A 16,686-nucleotide genomic window follows, 5' to 3' on the forward strand; every position below is an offset into this window, starting at 1 on the left:
GGAATAGGCCCCAAGATGGCGGTGGTGGCGGCGGCCGAGCGGCTCCTGTCGGAGGGGGAAGGAGGCGCCATGGACTCGGCGCGGCTCTCGCCGCCGCCTCTGCCCCAGCCCCGCGGCGGCGGCGGCGGCGGCGGAGAAGCGCAGCCCCTCGAGCAGCTCCCGCAGAGCAACACGCTGGTGGGGCTGCCCATCGTGGCCATCGAGGGCATCCTGGGCTTCCTGTCCTACGACGAGACCAGCCAGCTCCGCCTGGTGAGGGGCCGCGTCGTGGGGGGAGAGGGAGGCGCGGGGCCGGGGGTGGGGTGGGGAAGGAAGAAGCGACGCCTCGGACCCCTGCCTTGGCCTGGGGAGGGGGATTTGGGGGCGCGACACTTCGCATCCGTTCGCTTTGCCGTTTCCCCCCCCACCCCTCCCCTCCGGATTGGCAAGCGTTTCCACTTGGTTTTTTGATTCGGTTCGGGGATCCCAACTCCACGCCTCCTTCCCCGGCTTATCCCTTTCCCCACTTGATTTGGGAGAGACCGGCGTGGTCGCACTGGATGACCTCTGGATTCCCTTTCCTTTGGAAATCCTCTCTCCCCACCCCTCCTGCCCATCTTGAAGAAATCGCCCGCTCTTTTTTTTTGGGGGGGGGGGAGGGAGGGAAAGGGATCCAGCCAGAGGTTTAACGGGGAAGGGCCAAGGATGATGGCCGCAGGTTGCAGCCCCTTTGCGGCAGAGCTCTATTCGCCTGCTGCGCCTTTTTCGGGAAAGATTGGGAATCGGTGGTACGACGCTGGGGGGGTGAAGGTCTCCGTAAATCGGATCGTCATTGTATCTCACTAGAACCCTGTTCATACTCAACATTCACCCCCCTTACCCACCCCGCTTCCTTGTATTTTGACTTTTTTTCCCTTGACAGCGTTTCCATTGCAGACCATCTCTTTATATAGCATGGGCGATGAGACTCTTCCGATGAGGTTGATCGTGTAGAGTTAATTTCCTCTACCATGCAAAGAGACTGCGGTACATAATCTGTGCTTTGGGCCTGTGTATCATTTCTATAGTGCTTTTCTTTCTTTCTTTCTTTTGGTAATTATTTAATGTATCTCGTTGTAATTCCATAGAGTTGGGGGCAAGTGCATACTGCTAGGAGCCATTCTCAGAAGATCTCACCTTCATCTAAAGGCAGAAAATCCATGTGGCAATAATCACATGGGAGGGAGGGAATTTGTGAAACAAGAAGAGTATCTACTGCATCTGTTTTAGTTCTGTTCTGATAAAGGCACAGTTTGGATGCATTCAGTAGCTTTAGAATTTCAGTATCGTAAAGCAGATGTTTAATAATCTAAGGCTTATATTCTCCCTAAACTAGTTCCTAGATGTGGAATGAAAGCTTTACTATTGTCAGACTTTCTCTATATAAAAAATCTTAAAGCATTATTGGGGGGAAAAACCTCTAAATTGATGCTTTTTGAGATCAGGTTCATGTTTTGATATAGTCTACACCAGTGTCCAATGTTAATTTTTAATTTTAATGGATCCACATGTATGTGCCTGTGAATGCTGTCTCTGTAGGTTTCTCTGCAAGAGTATGGCTTTTTCTCCACAGCAGTACAATCCTTTGTGTATTTACTTGGAAGTAAATTGCATATTCATCAGTGCAGCTTTCCCCCAGGTAATGTGCAGTTGCATAGGATTGCAGTCTAAGGCACTCAGCCTTGGGAGTGCCTACTCCTTCAGAGCAGATATACATTGGATTACAAGACACCTTTTTGTGATGAACAAATGTCATTGACTGCTTAAAGGAGAGCTTATTTTGATTCCTGATGCCTGAGATATTTGACACTTTTTGAAAATAAATATGACTATGAACAGAATTTTGTTTGCTTTATTTCTCTTGTTGGTATGTGCAACCTATGGTCAAGGCAGTAAGCAAATTGACTAACTTGTAAAGCTTTGACAGGTTTTTCCACCTTTCAGTTTTCATTTTCTGTTACCTCTTCATCAAACAGCATTACAGCCCTTTAGGGGAAAAATTAGATAGATGTATGTAATACCATGACAGACATCTTTGCTTAGAACAGGCATAGGCAAACTTGGTCCTCCAGCTGTTTTGGGACTACAACTCCCATGATCCCTAGCTAACAGGACCAGTGGTCAGGAATGATGGGCATTGTAGTCCCAAAACATCTGGAGGGCTGAGTTTGCCTATGCCTGGGTTAGAACGTTGAATTAGAAGGGGAAATGTGCATTATTGCTTTTGCCTCATATTCCTTTGATCTTGGAGGGTGGTTGCCATCTAACATGCAGCCCAGTTTTACACATAAGTGCTCAGAAGCTAGTCTCATTCTGTTCATTGGACTGTACTCACAGGTAAGTGAGTTTAGAATGGCATTCTTAATTTATCTTAAATATTATTAGAATTGGTGTAGCTGAGATTCCTTGCTAAACAGAAGCTGCTACCAGTGCTTTTTTTTCTGGGGGTACACATACCCCTAAACATTTTGTGAAGTTTGGCCTCATTGAGGGGCAGTATTTCAATATGAATAGGGAAATGAGAGTATCCCCCAAACATTTTTTTTTTAGAAAAAAGCGCTGGCTACTACAAAAGACAGTTGCATTGTCCACTTCATCACTGTGCTATGAAAAACTAGCTTGGGTTAAATATTAATGCATTATAAGAAAGTAACAGTGGATTTCTAGTTAATATTGTGAAGCAAACACCAAACCCTCTCTTTTCTCAGCTGATGTGTTTACGTAGACATCAAACTGATGTAGCTAAGCAGCCAAACATTCTATCTGCTTCACAGTGCATAGCAATTGACGGGAAAGATCCAAGTAAGATTCCTTCTTGCTTCAGTGGCTTGAAGAGTGGAATTAATCATATACAGTTGATCGTATTCATGGTATATAATGCAAATCTGATAAACCCATACAAGCTGTCTAAAAGGTTCAGTATCCTACAGTTGCCCAACTTGTTTCCTTTTCCAGTACAGTGATACCTTGGTTCTCAAACTTAATCCTTTCCAGGAGTCTGTTCGACTCCCGAAACTGTTCGAAAAGCAAGGCGTGGCTTCCAGTTGGCTGCAGGAGCTTCCTGCACTCAAGCAGAAGCTGTGTCGGATGTTTGGCTTCCGAAAAAAGTTCACAAACCGGAACACTTCCGGGTTTGCAGCATTTGGGAGCTGATTTCTTCGACAACTAAGCCATTTGTGAACCAAGGTACCACTGTACTTGTCCCATTTGTTTGTTGGAGCAGAGATGGCCCTATGCCATGTTCCCATAGTGCAGCTTGGGAGCGCCTTGTGCAGTTTACTCCTCTCTGTCTAATAGAAGTGGCAAAAACAGTTGTGCTTATATTTATTTGAGTGTTTTTGAAGCACAGTGTCCCTCCAGTGCAAGGGGGAATTGATTATTTGAAGGATATGCATGAGAGTAACTAAGCTGCCCTGCTCAGAAGTGAGACAGATGGAAGGACCGTCTTAGGTTTTGTTCTAGGTGCCTTGGGCTCATGCAGCACAAAGCCCTACTGCCTTATATGCAACTTGATTTTGCTGTTGGCCATGACGCTGCCCACTCAGCAGTATTTTGCCCAAAGAGTTCAGACCATGCTCTTCGTTACAAAGATTGAATGGAGATAATCATTCTGGGCTCCCATCTTCTATCGCAGTTAAGATAATCCTCCTATCGTGTAACAATTCTCCATCTGGTGATTCTGAAACATATGCAGATGTGAGGAATTACTGACAGAGCAAGTTAAGCAGAAAAAATTAAGCAACTAAACAAGCAAATATCCAGTTACAGTGGTGCCTTGCAAGACGAAAACAATCCGTTCTGCGAGTCTCTTTGTCTTGCGGTTTTTTCGTCTTGCGAAGCAACCCGCTTAGCGGATTAGCAACCCGCTTAGCGGATTAGCGAAGCAAGCCCATAGGGTAATTCGTCTTGCGAAGCGCCTCGAAAAACGGAAAACCCTTTCGTCTTGCGAGGCATTCGTCTTGCGGGGCACCACTGTATTGGGAAAGTGTTCTACTACCAGTTTCAGGCAGCTTCTCAACAGACAGATGAATACATGGTAGAACATGAGCAGTAGTTCTTATGTGTTTTCCTTGTTCTGATTTTAACCTTAATATTAACAACATGGGGACGCAGGTGGCGCTGTGGGTTAAAGCCTCAGCGCCTAGGGCTTGCCGATCGAAAGGTCGGGGGTTCGAATCCCTGCGGCGGGGTGCGCTCCCGCTGCTCGGTCCCAGCGCCTGCCAACCTAGCAGTTTGAAAGCACCTCCGGGTGCAAGTAGATAAATAGGGACCGCTTACCAGCGGGAAGGTAAACGGCGTTTCCGTGTGCGGCTCTGGCTCGCCAGAGCAGCGATGTCACACTGGCCACGTGACCCGGAAGTGTCTCCGGACAGCGCTGGCCCTTGGCCTCTTAAGTGAGATGGGCGCACAACCCCAGAGTCTGTCAAGACTGGCCCGTACGGGCAGGGGTACCTTTACCTTTACCTATTAACAACATGTGCAACAATAGGCTTATGAAACAGGTGATGAGTACAAAGAAACAGAACGGAAAATTACTAAACTTCTGATCCCAGCCACCCCTTTCTCATATATAAAAATGCACCTTGAAAATATTGGAGTATTTGTATGTGTTTAAGATGCCTTGTTTAATTGCCCTGTTGTGTTCTTTCACTTTATAGTGGTGTGCTAACATCCATAGTGCACAAGGTGCTTTCAATTTGTGGGATTTGAGCAACAACCTCCATGGCACATCCCTTTTGGAGGCGTTCAATGGACTGGTACACACACTGGGTACTAGGTTGTTATTCATTTGTGAACCCCAGGACTGCTCTGGAAGAGCAAAGGAGAGAAACTGGATAATGGGTGGGTGATTCCAGACACCATATTCTGTTCAGTGCCAGTAGCTTCAACCAAGATAATTGAAGCAGAGGCGATCATGAATTTGACACTATTTGGCACCGTGTTTACATCCTGTGCTGATCAGTATGCAGCTGACTCTTGACTCTATCTGCTCACCCCAGCCATGCCGAGGTATTTTTAAGCTGGTGCTTGGAGGCTGTCGAAGAATGGATGAGAAAGAACAAGCTGTAGCTTGATCCAGACAAGATGAAAGTCAGATCTCATATTAGTTCTCCATGCCCTTGTCTCATTAAGACTGGGCTACTGTAATGCGCCTTTGAAGAAAGTCTAGAAACTTTGAACTAGTACAGAATGTGATTGCCTGGTTCTTGGCAGGGGCCAAAAATCTGGAGGTGTTATCCAAATATTGTGTCAGTTGCAATGATTATCAGTGAGTTTCCAGGCCAAATTCAAAGTGCTTTGAAGCACTGAATGACTTGGTATCTGCGTTTGATTGGGAATATAAATGAGGATAGTTAACTGGGTTTTGCATAAGCTATTGTTATTTTATACTGATGTTTATTGTTGCTATTTCTTAAAAAAAACATTTTTGTGTTATGGATTTATACTTTGAAATATTGTACGCTGCTCTGTGGAGTCCTTTTTCAAAGAGCAGAGTATAAATCCATTAAATAAATAACTATAAATACAAGCCTGCTAGTTTAGAGTAACAGGGATTAATACATTATTTCAGTGTACATGCTCAAAACACTTCTGTTTGATAGCATCCAGATGGCATCAACATGACTATGCTTCTTGTTACTGATTTTCAGATATTTATAATCACTATACTTCCCAGCACAGTGAAGTATCCTGATCCGAAGGAATGCATGGGGGCAGGGGCTGCATCTCTGAAGCCCTTCAAAAAGATTTACCGTAAATGCCACTGCAGGAGGCACTGAAACCAGCTCCTGCAGGGATCTTCTTACATTTTTAAAGAAACGTCAAGGCTGTGAGTTACTCAGCACTTGCGTAGAATTGCAGGAAAGCTCTAGAATCTAGCTTACCTAACATTCTAACCTAAGGATTCTTTTAAAAAAAGAGAATCTCCCCAAGGCCAGTTTTTGTTGCTTATGGTTGCAAAGTTGTGTTTGAAAGTGTAGATAAATCTTGGCTAAGCAGCAGAAGCCAAAAGGATCATTGGAGGTGATTCTCAGGAGTCGGGTGCTGCCTCTTCAATGCCTTGCAAAGCTTCTTTCCACCATTTGCCTCAAGTGACTAGCGGAAGCAGAACAAACAATTCTGCAAAATATAAGAGATCATACAGACTTGCGTAATTTATACAGGTTGTGGAATTCATCACCTCGGCATGTAATTTAGATTCTCCACCTCCTGCTCCTGCAGTGTAACATCACTAACTATATCCTGACAAAGATATGAGAGACCCAACTAGTTTAAAATGCAGTGTGGATGAGCTTCCTGCACCTGTACACAGCCCCTTCACACAAACGGGGAAACGAACCAGAAAGCTGTAGATAATCGTAGATTCCAATTGTGTGCAAACCTTAATGGCTTCAAAGCAAGCCAGAATTTGGTGGCTGGCAGAACTCCAGTTGTCTGGGGTGGGTAGCAATTGCTCATAACCAGTGGCACTCAAAAAGAAGGGAGCACCTGCATAGACACTACTAAAGTTGTACATGTAGCTGGCCAAGTTGCTCGCTGGTTTGCTGTATGGTTCCTGAGAGCTGCTGCCTTGGCTTGTCACTGAGCCAACAGTCTAGTTTAGCATCTTCTGTCCCCTTGAAAAGTGTTCAGTGGAGCATAAGGATTATATCCAGAAATACTTGGAAGGTGAAAGTAAGGGCTTCATGGTGCAAAACAAGCCAATTGAATGGACTTCAAAAGACAAAAAGAAGTGCAGGTAGTGGCATAAGTACTTAGTGTCTCAACCATCTTTGGAAGTTGACTGCTGTACTTTGAGCAGCCAAACCTTCCAGACAAAAGGCAACCACATTGCACCGAATGCTAGAGTAGCCTTTGAGATACCCACATACCAGGGTGGTATTCTAAGTACGGCAGTGAATCTACGGCAGCTACCTGGAGACTGCATTCAGGTGTTCCTGAAATAGTGTTTGCCACAAAGAATAGACATCCATAATTCTCTGTTTCTTGAGGTTCTAGGATCTCCTGGCAGCTATTTTTTCAGCTTTATACTAGCTAGTGAAGTTGTCCCCACTCCCAATGCCACAATTGACCAATGCTTATGTGCGCCAGTTGTTATTCATGCTTTCTGTTCTTGTGCACAAGGCTATTCCAGAAAGTTTCTCAAGTGTCCAGGCACATCTTTGCACAGACCTATCAAAGTGTCTGGCTTCTGTCTACCAGCCATGATGGCTTTGCTCTGCCACCACACTTGGAGGCAGCAATACTTCTGAATACTGGTTTCTGGAAACCACAGGAAGAGGGAGAGCACTTACGTGTGAATCATGCTTGCTGGTTTCCCACCGGTATCTAGTGGGTCAGTGTGTGAACAGAATGAGGGGACTAGATGGGCCATTGGCCTGTCCCAGCCAGGCTCTTATGTTCTTAGATGTTCTTCTGACTTACACTTAGTACAGGCAACCCCCAATTTGCACAGGGATTGCATTCCAAGTCATCGCACGTGATGGTGGAGACCTCATAAGCCTGTGCTGCCCTTTTCCAGCCACTTTTGTGTCACCTCAGAGCACGCGCATAAATTGATCATTGTCTTTAGTAGAGGACAGCTCTGTTCTTGAGAGCTTTTTCTGGGGTGGAGGGGGAGATCACAATCTTCATCTCTTTTAAACTGGTTTTCTTAACTCGTTTTCTTTTACAGTCCCCCCGTATAAAAACTTGGCTAAACTTATTTTTTGGGGGGTGCTTCTATCTGGCACTAGTAAGAAAAACACTCATTCTTTTTTCACAGCTTTGATTGCTTTTTAGGTTTATTGACTATGAAATTTCCAAACATGGCAAGTTGGGCCTTTTTGAGATGGTGGCGTCAGTTGGATATTAGATAAGAATTTCATCTATGTTCTTTCAAAACTAGTCATTCATGCAGCAGGGACTGGAGATAGGAAGGCAGTGGAACAAGAAGGGGATTTGTCTTAAACTTGATGTGGGGGTAGACTTTGGACACACGCTTGACATCATTTGATTCAGCCTCTCTCAAAATGACAGCAGTGCCATACTGTGCTTGTACAACTATAGACTTGGATTTGGGGAATTAGCTTTATTGTAATTTAAAGATCTAAACCCATTAGATATTGGCAAAAATCTTCAGTGAACTAGACCAGACCCTCCTTGTAGGCTTACCATCTGATCAGAGACTAGGCATGCAAAGTTATGTTTTAATTGTTTTGATTTTTGTAAAGGAATTTGTTGCAATTTTATTCTGTATTTCATTTTAAAGTGCATGTGTTGTTTGTTTTGTTTTGTTTTGTTTTGTTTTGTTTTGTTTTGTTTTGTTTTGTTTTATGAGCCACTTAGAGAACTCCTGTTATAGAGCAGCTGTATAAATGCAGAGGCAGTAATTAAGTAAGCAATCAAGTGAAACATTGGAGCAAAGGGAAGGAAGGTAAATGAGGAAGAGTCAGTGGGGAGGGGGAAGTGAAAAGATTTCTTAAATGTAAGAGAATTGGGTAGCATAATGGTATAAAAAGATTCCAGGGCTATTTAAACCATTTATATACCACTTAACTACAGTTGTTCTCTAAACTGCATTATTATTCTGTGTCTGATCAAAGATCTGCCTAACTCGACATTCTGCCTTCAGCATGTGGAAGCCTATTTCAACAAATGGTAATTGGAAGCATACTATCATTTAGGTTCCATTTTCAAGCTATTATAATCAGTATCTATCCTTGATTGATTCAGTCCTTCTTGAAAAGTGGCCTTTGCCGGTGCCATCATAACGTTCTGTGGTGCTTAACTCCGCAAGTTCATAAGGTGAAGTGCTTTCTTTGACTGAAAGGTATTGTCAAAGGCCTACTTCATCATGTGTGTGGGCCACTTCACGTGTTTGATGAGGTAGGGTGTAACTTTAAAATTCATACTGCAATGAATTGGTTGTTTGTGCCTTAACAAATTACATATTCTGCTGTTCTAGAATTAATAGGGAACATCCTATTACTCTGGTTATTTTGGTAGGCCCTGTGTAGTTTTTCTAGTTCTGGAATACCTTTTCTATGATGCAGCTGCATATAATATTTCAAATATGGGTGCATCACATTTCACATAGAAGTGTCATTACAGTTTTTTGCTGTTTTATATTCAGTATCTTTCCTAATAGTTTCTGACATTGGCTTTGACTCCTCGCACCTCCATTGCAGCATTCTGAACTGGCATCTTTTGGGAGACATGCTGTGACCCCAAAATATTCTGTGTAGCTTTAGTAAGGGCGCTTTTCAGGGATCCCCCAATTTCAGACCACGTGTGTTTTTTCCTCAGTAATAATATTAGGCTGAAAAATTTAAGTAACTTCCACAAACTCTGTTAAACTATATCCTTTTGTTTTAGTGGTTTGATCTTGAATATACTAAAGAGTGAACTATGAATCTTGCTCCCCCGCTGCTGAAACACCCAAAATTGCATGTCTGAGCTGAGTAGATAAATAGGTACCGCTGCGGCGGGAAGGTAAATGGTGTTTCCATGCACTCTGGTGCTTGTCACGGGGTCCCGTTGCACCAGAAGCAGTTTAGTCATGCTGGCCACATGACCCAGAAAAGCTGTCTGCGGGCAAACGCTGGCTCCCTCAGCCTGTAAAGTGAGATGAGTGCTGCACCCCATAGTCAAGTTTGACTGGACTTAACCGTCAAGGGGTCTTTTACCTTTTACATGAGTCACATCCACCATTTTATCGTTTTGAGTTGGGATACAGCCTTTTGGAGATCCTTTGTTGTGTAGGATTTAACTCCCTGAATATGTGGGTGTCAGTCTGCAAACCTAGCTGCCCCTTTATTCATCCCTACACATACTGCTTATGTGTGGAATTCTATAGCATTAGTGAACAGAACCGGTTTTGTTTCTATGTTCCCAGGTAGATTTTGACTGAGGTTGTAGTATTCTGCTTTGCCACTAGGTGTCAGGGTACGCATATCGTTGCCTAATGTGTAGATCAAGGAACTCTACTTAAAGTTAGTGGGTGGAGAAGATTCACATTAAATTATGACATGGGCAGTGCTGGGTTTTTCTCTCTTTTGCTTTTGTGTGTGCTTTTGTCATAGCTGTCAACGTTTTCCCTTTTTTAAGGGAAATTCCCTTATTCCGAATAGAAATTCCCTTATTCCTCGCAAGAAAAGGGAAAAGTTGACAGCTATGGCTTTTGTACTGCGGCAACACTGGAAATTATTTCTGATTCATAGATGTCAAACCACATTTGTAGAAGCCAATACAGTTCTTTCAGAGAGAGGAGGGGAGATGGGAATATGCCAAACATTTATACATGTCACGAATTGTATGTTTTCTAGGCACCTAGGTGCTGTATGAACCCAGTGTTTTTCCAACACGCAAAGCATTAGTACATCAACTTGTTCATTTGGCTTGTAATCTACTTTCAATCTCTTTTATGTCGGGGAAAGCTTAGATCGGCATGCTACAATTTAACCGAGGTTCCAAGATCAGAGACTTTACAGTATAAATTAAGAAACTTCCCTGATTTGTAGAATACGTTACATTGGCACATAACGTTATAAACTTCTTGTGCTCGAGTATAACTTTCAGAGACAGATGCTGTAACTGTTTTCAAGGACATATTGTTAGTTTCAGGTAAAAACAAAGAAGTTTCTTTTGCTGAAACGTAGATGAAAATATATTTAACAATGCAGCAAAAATAAAGCCTTTCTGTAGTGTATATTGAGTGCAGAGCAGAGCAGCCTTTTAAACCAACCACCCCAGGAGTTCCCGTTCTTCCCGTGTTACCTTTCAGAACCTTGCTTCTTTTTCAAAAGATGGAAGTTACCTGGCCAGTAATAAGTAATAATAAATAACTTCCTTCAGCAACTTACTTGATAACACAACTATGAACATATTTTGGGTTTTACTGCATTTTATTGTTTGTGCTACAAAACTGCACAAAGAAAGATGGGCTAGAAGTAATTTTAATAATATATGTACCGGTATATTGCTTCTGATTATAACTCTTACTTGGTGTCTCTTTGGAAGGCCAGGTCAATCTGTGTTAGACTTCATAATATATATTTTTTAAAATTTATATACCACCCTTAATCCAAAGATCTCAGAGTGGTTCACAAAATCTCCTTGTTTTAAATGTCTGAGAGAGGAGAGCCAAATGACTTTGGTCTTCTTGCTCTCCTTTGATGGTTGTTTTTCCCCCTCCTGTCTTCCTCAAGATCTTTCCTGAATTTTTCTGGTACGGGTGTGTATTTTCAGCTTTTCTTTGGGATAAACAGAACCTGTTTCTTCAGTCTTGCCTCATGTGTATGGTGTTTATAAACCTTTAGTCATCTCTGCTTTCTTCATAAACTTCTCCAGTTTCTCTGCATTCTTCTTAAAATCTAAAAGAAAACAAATCTTCAGCTGCCACCCGGTTCATGCCCAGTAGGTGTGTTGTTCAGTAGCTTTGTATCACTGAAAGCTTAGAAATAGTTTTTGTGCAAGCAACTCCAGTGTTCAGAGAGGAAGCCGACTGTGTCCTTTGCCAATGGCCAAAGGAACAAGGATAATTGCCCCCCCCCTTCCATGGCAGTGGGCAAACTGGCCTGGCCCTCATCATTGACCAAAGAAGGAACATCTAAAGAAAATATACCAGTACCTTCCTGTCCCCTTCTTGCCAGCCAGAACTGTGTCTGCTCCAACTGATGGTTGTCTTGGGAGGGCAGAATAAAGTGAAAGGGGACACTGGCCTTTGTCATCAGCCGGGTTGCCAGGTACCTGGCCATCTCTGTTCAGGCAAGAACAGTGAGGGAAGGTCACTGTGCCCCATCTGAATAGAAATGCCAGATTGATTGATTGATTGATTATTTATTTATTTATTTTATTTTACCCTACCAATCTGGCTGGGTTTCCTTAGCCACTCTGGGTGGCTCCCAACAGAAGACTAAAAACAGAATAAAACTTCCAACATTAAAAACTTCCCTAAACAGGGTTGCTTTCAGATGTCTTCTAAAAGTCAGATAGCAGTTTATTTCCTTGACATCTGATGGGAGGGCGTTCCACAGGGCAGGCGCCACTACCGAGAAGGCCCTCTGCCTGGTTCCCTGTAACCTCACTTCTCGCAGTGAGGGAACTGCCAGAAGGCCCTTGGAGCTGGACCTCAGTGTCTGGGCTGAACGATGGGGGTGGAGATGCTCCTTCAGATATACAGGACCGAGGCCATTTAGGGCTTTAAAGGTCAGCACCAACACTTTGAATTGTGCTCGGAAACGTATTGGGAGCCAGTGTAGGACTGGTGTTGTATGGTCCCAGCGGCCACTCCCAGTCACCAGTCTAGCTGCTGCATTCTGGATTAATTGCAATTTCAGAATCACCTTGAAAGGTAGCCCCACGTAGAGCACGTTGCAGTAGTCCAAGCGGGAGATAACCAGAGCATGCACTGCTCTGGCGAGACAATCTACTCACAGCAGTAGCAGCAGCTACTTGCACCTTTACAACTTTCTACCTTGTTCTGGCATTGTTTTTGATCTTTTGCTATTCTCTTTTCCCTCCACACCTTTTCCTTTTGTGTGACTTACCTTTTATTTAGTCTGTAAACCTGAGCATGTGCCTCAGCTTCTTTTTGATTATGAGCTCCTTCGGCAGATGAAAGAGTGGAATAAACATATAATAAATGGAATTGAAGTGAATGTTACAATTTTAAAAGAATCCATTTAAGAAGAGTGTTACACCACTTGAGAATTTATTCATGCACCAGAAAGCATGGATTTTTTTTGTTAAGACATCAACATCCACACCATGTGAGCGGTAAACATGTTCTGGAGTTGGAGCTTTGGAACAAATTATTTGGAACGGGCAAAGTGACGGTTTTGTAATCTTTGGAAGCGGCCCCATTTCAAATTGTGCTGTGTAGCCTTAAGACAAACTGGTTAATCATAAAAGGGGCTCACAGCTTATTAACTATTAAAGAAGACACCTTGAGTTTTGTTTTTGTATTTTCAATGTAGGTTTGTAAGCGAATGGACTTGGTCTGCCAGAGAATGCTGAATCAGGGATTTCTGAAAGTGGAAAGATACCACAACTTGTGCCAGAAACAGGTTAAAGCACAGCTCCCAAGGTATGTGCTTACCACAAGGTCAGAAGTAATACTCCTTAAAAATCTGTATTTGCAAGAAGATTATATAAGGAAAGCTGCTTTGCAACCGGTTGTGAAACAAATATTTAAAGAATATATCCTGCTTGTGCCTGATGGATTTGTGACAGTAGTCAAGGTTCTGCATATAGCATGAAGAATGAGCTACCAGTCCTGTTTGTGCACCTTAGCACTACAGCAGAACAATCTGTACCTTGAATGATTTTCTGTTTGGGTTGACTTTTCCCCCTCTGCTTGGCCCTAGGCTCTCATTTTGCTTGAGTGTCACTTCCTGTCTTGCCTTTGGAGAAGACAGGCGCTATCAGTGATATCCTATAGTAATACTGTAAGTCATCTTTCACCATCCTGGGATCCTCCAGATGTTTTGAAGTATAATTACCTGACCCTTGGCTGTATTGGCGAAGACTGCTTGGGAGTTGTAGTCAAAACATCTCACGGGCATCGTGTTAGTTACCCCTGCTGTAGGTCAGTGGGATTATAAATTGCATGGCACACACTGGAATAGGATAGTGAGTTTTGTTTGCATATACCCACTGGCCACTGAAGGGTGTGTGTGTGTAAATTTTAAAAATAATAGAGAGCAGGGCTACATATGGGAATTGAAAAGCCCCTGTATAGAAGACTGTGCCTTCCACATCGCTCTATACCCTGGTTTATGTAGGGTATTTAATGCAGGTTATCATTCTGTATGCTGGTTTTTTGGCTTCTCAGCACTGCCAGAGGTAGAACTGATTTTAAACGGAGGCACTTACAGAGAAATGTTGAAGCACTAGCTTCTCAAATGTACAACTTGAGGCCCTTCTATGGAAGCCACAGCCATTTAAGGTCAAGGAAATCACCTCCCAAGTTCAGCATTTCCTGAATGGTAACACCTTCTATATGGTACTCTCTCTCCCCAGGAAAACTCCAGCTCAAATCCCATAGCATTCAAAAAGCTGGTTAAAATCTCTTGTTTTGCAGGGCTCTCAGGTTGGTAAACAACTTTGAGTTCTTTACTGTCTTACCTCTGTGCTTTATTCTAATACATTATCTTCATATACAACGTCTAGCATTTTTTAGTACATTTGTAAGCTGCCTGAGGGTCCCATTTGGGATCAGAAAGTTAGAACTGCTGTGGGGAACCTCCAGTCTGTGGGCCTAATTAGGTGTGCCAAGCCTCCCCCTTTGACCTGCAAGGCTATTTTAGCCAAGCAACATCCACCTGCCCTACACTCGACATCACATATTACTGTAAAACATGGCTAAGTTGAACATGTCTTTGCAGACACTCACTGGCAGCACCCGCAAAGCATTGTGCATGGGGCTTCCCAAGATCAGCTGATCAGTCAGCGCTTTGTGGGCTGTGCCCTTACCTGTGCCTTTTGATTTCAAGCCATGTGGGCAGAAATGGGTCTCATAATGTCAGGCGATGTCCCGCCCAACTGCCAAATTTGGCTTTGAGAGAAAAACAATCAATCCCTAACCCATGGGTAGGCAAACTGAGGCCTGTGGGCCGGATCAGACCCAGTTGCCTTCTGGATCTGGCCCGCGGACGGTCTGGGAATCGCTGTGTGGATCACCAGCGTGCACATTCTTTCCCTCTCCCTCCCTTGGTGGTGGTGGCGGCGCCTCCTCCCTCCCTCCTCCTGGCTTGTCCCCGCCCTGCCTAGAGGAGGAAGGGGACTGGGCTTTGTTGGTGCCAGCAGCAGCAGCGCTTGAGTGGCCACCATTTTAAGCAGCCCCTCTCTGGAGCCCTTTTGCGCGCTGCTCATCATCCCTCCTGCCCCTGCCACTCGCAAGACAGGTAAGCAGCCACCAGGGTTCATGGTGCTCTTGGATCATTCCCCCCCCCAATATAGTCTGGCCCCCCACAAGGTCTGAGGGACAGTGGACTGGCCCCCTGCTGAAAACATTTGCTGACCCCTGCCCTAACCCATCCCTGGGCTATAACATAGGTCTGACATGGGAGGCTGGAGGGACATTGCTGCTGCCGTGAGTACTGCAAGGTCCATTTCCACATGGCAAAGGGGGCAGGGCCCAGACTCACCCTGAACAGTTAAAAGAAGCTCCTGGGAGTCTGGGGCTGCCCACTAGTCCAGGTGGAAATGGGCCTTGCAGCAGGGAGTGTGTGGAAAAAAGAGAAGGATATTACTGTTGAATTAAATTAGCAACAGCTTCTGGTATCTTCGCATTAGGTGCTGAACTGATAGCATACGCAGTGTCACCTGTATCCAGTTCTTATGCTATAGTGTGAAATATCAAACTGCTGTTGGAATTCTTCTTGGACTCATGCAAGTGTGGCAATGGTGGTGAGCAAAGGAGGGCTATGAGCGATGTTCTAGCAATGCATTTTCCTCATGTATTTATTTTTAAAGTACTCCATCTACTTTTCAAGGAAACTCAAGGCTCTTTAGTTTCACCCATGTCTGAAAATTACTTGGAAAATAATACGAAAATTGTTGGATCTATATAAAAGCAGATTGAGTCATAAACATTATTATTTTGAACTAGAATGGAAAAAAATGGAACGGCTTCTTAAAGCACACATCATTTTTGGTGACAGAATCTGGTAAACTTCCAGACTATATTGCTCCACCTGTCCTGCAGATCTCTGCCGTGTTTCTCACTGTCTTGGATGTGTCTTTGTAGACGGGAATCGGAACGGAGAAATCACTCGCTAGCTCGCCATGCAGACATTCTTGCTGCTGTAGAAACAAGGCTGTCCCTGCTAAATATGACCTTCATGAAGTATGTGGATTCTAACCTCTGCTGCTTTATACCTGGGAAGGTAAAGTCCAAAAGATGGCTGCATTAAAGTGTGATGGAATAAGTCATTAGGGCTAAACTTTGTTTTGAGGAGCCACTGGTGGAAATTCAGAACCTTCTGTAGGCTTATATCTCAGATGGTTCTTATCTAAATGCTGTTCCTTTCTTAATAACGGATTGGCTTAACAACTTATTAGGGCTTTGATCATATGGTATGTAAATGTACTAGCTGAAACTATTTATAAAACATTGATTAAAATGTGAATTGCATTGCTTGTAAGTAAAACGGTAAATGACTCATAAGTTGTTCTCAAGATAATTTCAAGTACCTTTCAATTACTTTTAAAATAATTTTAAGTCACTGTGGAAATTAGACATTATTAAAGGATATGCTACTCTTAGCTTTTGCCAGTCGCCATGTCTCAACTTTTCTCGTTTGTTTTAGGTAATTGATGAAATTTATCGTGTGTTAAGGTATGTAAACTCTACCAAAGCTCCCCAGAGAGCCCACGAAGTCCTTCAGGAGTTAAGGGACATTTCATCGATGGCAATGGAATATTTTGATGAGAAGATTGTTCCAATTCTAAAAAGAAAATTGCCTGGATCAGATGTATCAGGACGGCTTATAGCAGCAGCTCCAGGTACCTCATGTATGCTCTGGGTCTTTGTACATTACGCAGCCAGTGGGAAGCTATACAGTGGTGCCTCGCAAGACGAAAAGAATCCGTTCCGCGATTCTCTTCGTCTAGCGGTTTTTTCGTCTTGCGAAGCAAGCCCATTGACAGCTTAGCGGATTAGCGCTATTAGCGGCTTTTAGC

At 43.6% G+C, this 16,686-nt stretch overlaps 1 protein-coding gene and 1 long non-coding RNA gene across 2 annotated transcripts in view; one reads left to right on the top strand and one right to left on the bottom strand.

The window, feature by feature from the left end:
- The window catches only part of FBXO28 (F-box protein 28), a 22,082-nt gene continuing 5,396 nt past the window's right edge, over window positions 1–16,686 (top strand). Inside the window, exons 1-4 of the mRNA XM_079969327.1 lie at window positions 1–252; window positions 12,978–13,087; window positions 15,752–15,890; window positions 16,314–16,509. Coding sequence (XP_079825453.1) covers window positions 16–252; window positions 12,978–13,087; window positions 15,752–15,890; window positions 16,314–16,509 — 682 coding nt within the window. The 5' untranslated portion in view covers window positions 1–15. The remainder of the gene's footprint in view (window positions 253–12,977; window positions 13,088–15,751; window positions 15,891–16,313; window positions 16,510–16,686) is intronic.
- The window catches only part of LOC307212246, a 26,341-nt gene continuing 20,540 nt past the window's right edge, over window positions 10,886–16,686 (bottom strand). The window contains exon 2 of the long non-coding RNA XR_013836882.1: window positions 10,886–11,372. This is a non-coding gene — a long non-coding RNA (uncharacterized lncRNA). The remainder of the gene's footprint in view (window positions 11,373–16,686) is intronic.

This window comes from Podarcis cretensis (genome assembly GCF_951804945.1).
Source record: "Podarcis cretensis genome assembly, chromosome: 3".
Taxonomy (NCBI): domain Eukaryota; kingdom Metazoa; phylum Chordata; class Lepidosauria; order Squamata; family Lacertidae; genus Podarcis; species Podarcis cretensis.